The 10,561-nt window shown below is 35.2% G+C and overlaps 1 protein-coding gene across 1 annotated transcript; it reads right to left on the bottom strand.

The window, feature by feature from the left end:
• Positions 1-608: 608 nt before the first annotated feature.
• LOC108545853 (uncharacterized) lies at positions 609-1,759 on the bottom strand. Its single transcript, XM_017897649.1, has 2 exons — positions 1,332-1,759; positions 609-849 (listed from the first exon to the last, which is right to left on the bottom strand). Exons 1-2 carry the CDS (start codon positions 1,430-1,432, stop codon positions 609-611), a joined length of 342 nt encoding a protein of 113 aa, XP_017753138.1. The 5' UTR covers positions 1,433-1,759.
• Positions 1,760-10,561: the final 8,802 nt, after the last annotated feature.

Below are 10,561 nucleotides of genomic sequence, written 5' to 3'. Positions count from 1 at the left end.
AAAAAGACTATGAACTATAGACACTGCAAAACACTTATCTCTTCAAGGCTACTATTCCCACTATTTATCCAAACGATGCTTCCATTGAACAACATGTCATGTGCAAATTTATACCTCTGCAAGGATAGTGATGCATATTTTCTCTCAAAAATATACACATTTCTAATAAAAACAAGGTAAAAATAAGACATGTTAATATCATTAATATTCCCAATTTAATTAATTTTCCAAATAACAAATTGTAATAGTTTCAACAAATTTTCGCGTTTGTTCCCTTGCTATTGAGAGATCATCGAATAAATTAGCGTTTTCTTAATGTAAAATGTATCTAAACTCGACTACAGCGAATACCAATCGATATTTCAGGTCTTTAATAGGGTGGAAGAAGACCAAAACTGAAACGACTGGTTCAGCTAGATCCCGTTGGTTCCACTTGTCACGACGAAGAAACGTTTGGATTCAAATCGGGGAAAGTACGAAGCTGAAACATTTGAGGACGTTCGGTACACCTGCCACAAGGTGACTGCATTCCACGGCGTGGTGAAACGTAAGCAGCCGGGATCCGCACTGGAATGTATGTCGGATTTGCTGGAATACTCCACGAGCCGCTAGCAATACGCCGGCCAATTATATGTATCTCGCTGCCGTGTGCGCAAATCGTTTGTTTTTGCGCAGGTCGGCCTACTTGCGTCGCGTATGATTAACTTGCACGATTCAGCCTCTGACACGCTCTTGCTGTCTGTGAAATCGACCATTGTCGGCCTGGTGAAATTTTCGACACGTCTTCGTGCAACGAACAGTACCGTCATTTCTCGTCTCTGCTCCTTCGACTTACACTGACCACCGTTTCTGGAACAGAAATAGATTTTTTCTTTTAAAACGATCATCGTTTTCTCCTGTCTGGTTGGTACTTTTAATGTTTTATGTATTCCTATTTTTTTAACTGTATCTTCTCATGCATTGCTATTAATTTAGTTACTATTTACGACCTTTATGCTCATCGCGATCTGTGTTGCATTTCAGAATGATTTCTCCTGTCCTCCACTCGCAGCATCTGTATATACTCATCAGCTGTGGAATGTCTGAGTAAGGTGATCTTATAATTTCATAATTCTTTAGCTACAAATTAAATTAGTTATCGTAAAATATCTTAGTGTTCAGAAGTTTGTTTTATTATTGTACTGAGGCTGAGAGTGTAATATCATACTGAAATTTTCTTCCTCAATTTTCAGTTCGAAGTATCTCATAGGAATTTCCATACAAAAGCTTATGTTCTCAATGACAAACACGACACAAGTACCACGAAGGGCAATTGAATTCTTTGTACTCACGCTCTCGTGGTCGGATAAGCGGGTTTCTTGACACCGATGTTGGCTTTACTTGTGATTCTTGATGGAACGTCTTTTGGGCGTATCCACAAAGCATCCAGCATCCATGGAATGGTCGGAAATTCAGTGGATAGAGGTGGCTAGGTAAGAATACGTTCTCTTTCCACGCCGGTCGGCGTGACTTGTGCATGAATCAGGCTCCATGTAACGGGAAATCGAGATTTCATTCAAGCCAGTGATCTAAACAGGATGAAACGCATGAAGAATGGCGAGGATTCGCACTAGATATCAGAAATCACGCTATATTCCACTTTCAATAATGCATTCAGGTTCTAATACAACGGACAGGAATTTCTTTTTCATTAAATTCTCTACGGAACCTGAAGCGATATCTTGAAGTTCCTTAATGGAAAGGGATGATAAAGGGAAGAGGTACGCACATTGTAAGTATAGTATTTTAAATGTAGTTTATCACAATTATTTTTGCTCACCTAATATTGCAAACCATTTTTATCATTTTACAAAATTAATAATGAAATCTTTGCATTTCAGAAGAAATATTCCAATACCATTCATATATTACAGCAAACAATGGTGTAATGATACAATAAATAAAATTGTTGAGAAATATGATCATATCAAAATATGCATGATATAGTATATGAAATATAATACATATGCAACAAGGAAAAATTTGTATTATGATTCAAAAGTTCCCCTAATAATTCGTATTTTGCTGAAGAATCCGATAACACGCACGATTTCATGAGAACTACAGCTTTAAAACTTTCGTACATTTTATTCTGTCTATCATCATATCTTTCCTGTATCTCTCTTCGCAGAGGGATAAATTCTTAATGACTGTAGTTTGTTTCGATGAGCCAAACTTGCTCGAAGTAAGAATCTTCGATCAGATAGTTTTTAACGTTACATAAATTGGTGTGGTAATGTGCTGTAGGGGCTGAAAGGAATGTCCCCGAAGAGTACCACGAGGTAAGGGAGCAGGGCCCCACGATTCCGCTTATGGAAAACGTTTTCATGAGAGTGTCGTTATTAAGCATCGACGAAAATGCTAAATGTATATGAAATTGCAAGCAGTTGCGTATACGTGGCTCAATATTATGGCCAGTGGGTCTGCCGTTTCTTCCACGGCCACTCTTTTCTACATTCCTTGGCACACGAACACCATGCACGCTCGTGTACCCGTTACACCTTTTTTGGCGAGTTTAGGTTAAGAGATAAGCCAAATGGAGGAGTGTATACAAGAAGTCGATTTGCCTTACCCTGCTGTATGTAATATATAACAAATAAAATATATATAATAAACGAAATATACGTAGAGAATTCAGATATTATTGAAATTTGTTGAAAAATAACGAAGATTTCAATAAATATATACGTACGCAATGATAACAATATAATAATCGCAAAATTATACAAAATTCCACTCAATCTCTTATAATCTGAAACCACTTCGTAATTCGATTTGTAAGTACGAATCACTTTTTAATATACAGTTCTTAAAAAATAAACTGCCATCTACTCGGCATGTAATACTCGCTTTAGTAGAAAATACGTGGAAAATAAAAATATTTTTACATATATATACGTATCATGGAAGTTTATCACATGAAAGTGCGGATGCAATTATAGTTCATAAAAAATGCATAAATTGTGAAACTTATTAATAATAATAAATTGTTTACAACGTCAGTTTGTAATAAAAGTTAAAAAAATAATAAGTTTTATATAATAAACTGGTTAATACTTGAATTTATAACATAATTTTGTTAAAATGTATATACAATTTAGAAAAAATTTATAAATTACTACCCTGATTGTTAATAACAAATAAATATTGTTAATAACAAATTGTACACAAAGTAAATTTATAATACAAGTGGAAAAATTCCTAAATTATAAGCTATTACTAGTATATATATAACGTATTTGCTTGAAAATATATCTATAATTAGCAAAAAGTTAATAAATTGCTACATTTATTGTTAATAACAAATATTTTGCAGCGTATATTAACGATAAATGTAAACTGAATTAATAAATTATTGGCTACTACTTAAACAAGCAACGTATTTCTACTAAAATGTATTCGTAACTTACAAAAAGCTAATAAATTAATAAATTTATTGTCAATAGCAAATTAAAATTGTTGTTAACAAATTGTTTGTAACGTATATTAACGATAAAAGTCAAAAAGTTATTAAATTGTTAGTTATTACAGCGAAGAAGTAACTTTTAAAGGAATCGATAAAGTTCGGAAATTTTCGTCGATCTTCGCCCAGCCGCCGCTATATAAGGGGCCCGCGTGCAGACTCAAGCCAGTTGTCGCTTCGACTTCGGAGGGTGCGTGTTAATATTTTTTCTTTTTGTTTCAGGTTTTAATTATTTCTTCTTTCAGATTCTATTTCTTTTATTTTAGGTTTCATTGTTTATGCATTCGAGTATTTGTTACAATATTCGAATGTTTCGTCGTTGGTTTATTTGTATATCATCGTTGGCTAGATCAATGGCTATTCAGTGACCATTGTCCACTCTCTTGAATAATTTAATAATAATTCCTTCTTTCAGGTAATAATTATTTTTTCTTTCAGGTTTTAATTATCTTTCTTCTTTCAGATATTATTTCTTTCATTCTAGTTTTTATTGCTTGTGCATTCGAGTATTTCATACAATATTCGAATGCTTCGTCGTTGGTTTATTTGTATATCATCGTTGGCTAGATCAATGGCTATTCAGTGGCCATTGTTCACTCTCTTAAATAATTTAACAATAATTTCTTCTTTCAGGTTCTAATTACTTTTCTTCTTCCAGATTTTACTTCTTTCATTCAATTTGTCTCTTTGTTTCAGCATTCGAGTATTTCGTACAATATTCGAATGCTTCGTCGTTGGTTTACTTATGTGTCATCGTTGGCTAAATCTTTTCTTTCACAAATTTTACGACTTTCGTTCGATTTGTTTTCGTTAGAGCGTTCGAGTATTTCGTATAATACTCGAGCGCTTCCTCGTTGGTATGTTTATATCTCACCGTTGGAATGTTTCTGTCTCGTAGTTATGTTGCTCAGGTCTCGTCGTTGGCTTGCTCGTTCCATTTGGTTATTATCCTTGATGGTTTCCTCGTACTAATCCCTTTCCTTTCAGCTACATATTAACAATAATATATTCTGTTTTAGCTTTTAGGTTTCTCAAGATTCTGTTTGCGACACATCAATGAACGATGCGTGCGTTTACTTTTAAGTAATCATAAGATAGATCCATAGACTAAGTATCATGTGCGCGCTATCTGTACAAAGGTAAGCTACCTAACTTGCAGCGAAATTTATAAATTCTCTATCATTTTCTTATCCCCCCCGTTTAGCAAATAGAACATAATTGTTCTCACGATAATCGCGATCGTTCGTAAGTTCCGACTAGCCTACGCGACGTGCTCTCGTGTACTCGATAAGTACATGCTTCGTAAGTCATCCTCACGACTCGTCTCCGACACTCATTTCCAGTCACTGTCAATCTCGTCATGCATCGGGTTCCAGGGTGACCCCCTCGAATCAGTGCGTCTTCTGACCTCGACGGGGCGGTCCGCTGCCTAAGTCGTACGCGACTGGGGCTCGGGCACATGCTGGCTGACGGACTAGTACCATCTACGGTTAGACCACAGGGATGATTAAGTTCTACCCCGTGTGGCTGGGATGCGAAGTGTCTGTCTTGGCCGGCAACCGCCCAGCAGGGCCCTCGCGTTGACACTAGAAGTTTCATTGGTTCAGGGACTATCCTTGGTCCACGTGTAAGTCTTGGCGAGTGCGACAGTGACTGGAATTGAGCTAGGCCCGATCGGGAGGGTGCCGAGGTATGAAGTTATCTCTGTACACGGGAGTACATCGCCTAGGCTAGTCGGTCTTTCGAATAATCGCGAACTCGTTCGGGCGCGTCGCGATTTTCTATTAGCTCGCGTGTTTGATATTTCATTCCCTATTTTTATGGGAACTTGAAAATATCTTAGCGTTGCGACAGTAGAGTTTCAGTATACCGAACCGAAACCCCTTTTGTAAGACACGAAATATAATAAAGTGTCAGTAGAGTCATTTTAACTTAATTCGCTCCAAGTTAGATTAGGGTACCTTTGATACAGGTAGCGCCAGCAGGCTGCGCCACTAGGGCGCATGTCGGGTCTCGATGCGTAGCCACCTCCACGTGGTGAGACCTGGTAATTGGTATCGTTTTCCAAAAATTAATTTAATTAAATTAATTAATTTAATTAATTTAATTAAATTAATTAAATTAATTAAATTAATTTTTGGAAAACGGTACCAAGCTAAGAGCTACGCACCAAAGTTTAAGATATTTCCTATCTCTTGTAAATTTTCAATGTTCCCTTTGGAATTCGAAAATAGAGACTGGGCATTATCTGTTTAAATGATATTTAAATGAAAAGGAATTAAGGAAAAGAATACAAGTAAGGGAAGGTAAGTATAACGTAAGTATAAGGTAAGTAAAATAATTAAAGTGTACCGCGATGCAGAAGAAGTAAAAGTATATAGTCCACAGACTATGGGATCGGCCGGGGAGTTTTCGGAGGGAATAGGTCGGGGAGCAACCTCCTATTATGTTATGTTACTCTAATACAAAGTCATAAAATTGGCCGAAAATTTCTCGCCAAGGCTGCAAAAGTATTGTCCAAGAAATTCTAGGAAATGACGCCACTTCTCGGAACTTGTTCGATGATCGACCTCCTGTGATGTTATATATTTCTAATACAAAATCGCGATATGGGTCAAAAATTTTGCGGCGAGGCTGCAAAAGTATTGTTGAAAGAATTCTTGGAAATGACGTAATTTCTTGGAACTGTCTCGGCGAGCGACCTCCTTTCATGATATGTTATCCTGATACAAAGTAGTAAAATCTGACTGAAATTTCTTCTAGGACAATACTTTTGCAGCCTCGATAATAAATTCCGGGCGAATTGTAGCTATTATGTATCAGGATAACATAACGCGATAGGAGGTATTTCGTGGACAATACTTTTACTGTCTCAACGAGAAATTGTCGGCCAATTTTTGCTACTTTGTATCAGGATAACATAACGTGAAAGGGGGTTGTTCGTGAAGAATACTTTCGCAGTTCCGACGCGAAACTCTCAACCAATTTTTACGATTTTGTATCAGGATAACATAACGTGGAAGAAACTCTATCACGGAGGCAATTCCCAGAATTGACGTCATTTCCAAGAATTCTCGGTTAATACTTTTGCTGTTTTTGGCCAATACTTTTACTGCTTTGGTGGACAATACTTTTGCCGTTTTTGGTCAATACTTTTACTGCCTCAGTGGACAATACTTTTGCCGTTTTTGGTCACTACTTTTACTGTCTCGGTGGACAATTCTTTTGCCGTTTTTGGTCAATACTTTTACTGTCTCGGTGGACAATACTTTTGCCGTTTTTTGGTCAATATTTTTGCGGTGACGAAGAAAAAATTTTGGCCGATTTCACAACTTTGTATCAGGAGAACATAATATGATAGGAGGTCGCTTGTCGAGACAGTTCCAAGAAATGACGTCATTTCCAAGAATGCTGGGACAATACTTTGCAGGCTTGGCAAGAAATTTTCGACCGATTATGTGACTTTGTATTAGGGTAACATAACGTGATAGAAGGTTGCACGCCGATCAATTCCAAGATTTTACGTCATTTCCAAGAATTTCCTGGACAATTCTTTTTTTGCTTGGCCGTACATTTTAATAATTTTACTTACCTTATCTTACCTTACTTACCGTCCTTACATACCTTCCCTTACTTGCGTTCCTTTCTTTACTTACAAGGAGAATGCAAGTCCTTCGGGTCACCGATTTTGTTGAAACTTTGCAGGTTTGTAAATATCGTCATGCAGTTTAAGAAAATATATCATTGTAGTGGCAACTACTCAACAGCTTTTGAGATATTTACGATTAAAGTTTTATTACTTCTGTAATTACAGATTTATTTGCAACAGATTTTAATTGGAATTGTAGACTAACCGTGATAATCGAAAATTTCTATTCTTGAGGACCGCAGTTTGATTCCGTTTTCTTGAGATTCTATTTTTTTTCAATCTATTTTTTATTTTGTATTCATTTTTCGCCTATGAAAACATTGTAAATAAAAAATTATAAATAAAATTTCTTAATAAAAAAATTTATTTTTTACCCTCTCTTAGGCTAGTATATATTTATTACTTAATAAGAATATTATGCAAGAGAAACACTTTTTTATAGCAATCTCATTTACTTGTCACTAATTATTAAGTTAAACATTCTTTAAGAATGTTGCCTATAATTCCAACTTTGCTGTGCAGCTATAATTGCTCATGAATTAATTACAAAAACTTGGCAATTTATTAATTTTCTACTGTCGAATTGATTTCTAGTACCTAGTTCGAATCAAAATTTTACCGCCTGCGATCAACGCCATCTATGGTTTTGGACCAAATGATCAGAAAAGTAATAGGAAAATAGAATAGGCAAGGAGGTCGTCGATGAGCTGGTCACGTGGTAGAGAAGGACAGAGAGGGGATAGAGAAGGATAAAATGGCTCCGGCAGTGAAAAATTATTAATTACTCAATTTCTGTAATTAAATTATGAACTTTTATAATTTCATTGCAAAGCTGGAACTCCAAGCTACATTCTTATATAATTTTCGTAAAGAATTTAACTCCAAATTGTTAATTATTAATTTTTGTATTATAGCGTCTATGATTTCCTAACGGCGACCATCACGATCTTCCGTGAAAATATTTAATACTAAAGGAAACTAGAAGCAAAATGTGATCAAAAGCTATATAAGAAGATTCGCAAGAACATTGTCTTTCTAATGAGTGCTTAAAGTTTCATAAATTAATTGCGTGAGGGATAGTAATTAATGAAAAACCAATGGCGTCTTCGACAATTTTCGACAACAATTCAAACACTGCGCAGAACAATTATTAATAATTAATTAATTAATTAGAGCCAAATTTACATCGAAAAATATTTGTGAAAGTTCGTGAAGGATCTGGCTTTATGATGCAATTATAAAAGTTCATAAATTATTCACGGATATTGGGTAATTAGTGAATTTTCCACTGCCGATTTGATTTATTAAAATATAACCGGAGCACATAACGAGAGTTAGTAAACTGACATCAGAGCCATCTACGATTTTAGACTCGAAGCTCGAGTTCCGCAACGAGAATATAAATGGCTCTGATGTTAGATTACTAACTCTGGTTATGTGCCCCGAGTATATTTTAATAAATCAAATCGGCAATGGAAAATTCACAAGTTACTCAATATCTGTGAATAATTTATGAACTTTTATAATTGCATCGTAAAGCCAGATCCTTCAAGAACTTTCCAATATATTTTTCGATAGAAATTTGTCCCTAATTAATTAATTATTAATAACTGTTCTGCGCAGTGTTTGAATTGTTGTCGAAGACGCCATTGGTTTTTCATTAATTACTATCCCTTACGCAATTAATTTATGAAACTTTAAGCACTCATTATAAAAACAATGTCCTTGAGAATCTTCTCATATAACTTTTGATCACATTTTGCTTCTAGTTTCATTGAGTATTAAATATTTTCACAGAAGATCGTGATGGTCGCCGTTACGAAATCATAGACGCCATCAAATAAAAATTAATAACTAACAATTTAGAGTTAAATTCTTTACGAAAATTATATAGGAATTTAGCCTGACGTTACAGCTTTGTAATGAAATTATAAAAATTCACAAATTGTTTACGGAAATTGAGTAATTAATAATTTTTCACTGCCGAAGCCATTTTATCCTTTTCTATCCCCTCTCTGTCCTTGTCAACCACGCGATAAGCTCTTCGATGACCTCCTTGCCCATTCTATATTCCTATTACTTTCTTGATTTTTGAGCCCAAATCATAGATGGCGCAGATCGCAGGTGGTAAAATTTTTATTCGTACTAGATACTAGAAATCAATTAGACAATAGAAAATTAATAAATTGCCAAGTTTTTGTAATTAATTCATGAACATTCATAGCTGTAGTGCAAAGTTGGAATTATAGGTAAAATTCTTATACGATGTTTAATTTAATAATTAATACTTACACGAGCAATAGGTTTTGTATTTCCTGTAGTAAATAAGATTACTATAGAAAAGTATTTTTCTTGCATAATATTCTTATTATTTTGAAATAAATATATACTAACATAAGAAAGCGTAGAAAATAATTTTTTTTATTAAGAAAGTTTAATTACAATTGATTATTTACAATGCAAAATGAATACAAGATAAAAAATATATTGAAAAAACTATCAAACCTATAATAGGACCGGGAATCGAACGCCGGTCCTCCACTAAATCAATTCTCGATCGTCGCCGTTACGATACAACTTAACTTCAAACACATTCGAAAGAAATGTATAATTAAGAAAGTAATAAGACTTTAAGCGCAAATATCTCAAAAACTATTGAGTAGTTGCGGCTATAATGATCTATTTTCTTAAACTGCATGACGATATCTACAAAGCTGCAAAGTTCCAACTAAATCGAAGGACTTGCACTCTCCTTGTTAGCCTAATTCCTTTTCATTTAAATATCATTTAAACAGATAATGCCCAGTCTCTATTTTCGAATTCCAAAGGGAACATTGAAAATTTACAAGAGATAGGAAATATCTTAAACTTTGGTGCGTAGCTCTTAGCTTGGTACCGTTTTCCAAAAATTAATTTAATTAATTTAATTAATTTAATTAAATTAATTAAATTAATTAATTTAATTAAATTAATTTTTGGAAAACGATACCAATTACCAGGTCTCACCACGTGGAGGTGGCTACGCATCGAGACCCGACATGCGCCCTAGTGGCGCAGCCTTCTGGCCCTACCTGTATCAAAGGTACCCTAATCTAACTTGGAGCGAATTAAGTTAAAATGACTCTACTGACACTTTATTATATTTCGTGTCTTACAAAAGGGGTTTCGGTTCGGTATACTGAAACTCTACTGTCGCAACGCTAAGATATTTTCAAGTTCCCATAAAAATAGGGAATGAAATATCAAACACGCGAGCAAATAGAAAATCGCGACGCGCCCGAACGAGTTCGCGATTATTCGAAAGACCGACTAGCCTAGGCGATGTACTCCCGTGTACAGAGATAACTTCATACCTCGGCACCCTCCCGATCGGGCCTAGCTCAATTCCAGTCACTGTCGCACTCGCCAAG

Source organism: Eufriesea mexicana, unplaced genomic scaffold (assembly GCF_001483705.2).
Source record: "Eufriesea mexicana isolate 0111107269 unplaced genomic scaffold, ASM148370v2 scaffold572, whole genome shotgun sequence".
Classification (NCBI taxonomy): Eukaryota; Metazoa; Arthropoda; class Insecta; order Hymenoptera; family Apidae; genus Eufriesea; species Eufriesea mexicana.
Note: the sequence above shows the minus strand (reverse complement) of the source record. Positions and strands in the feature narration are given on the sequence as shown.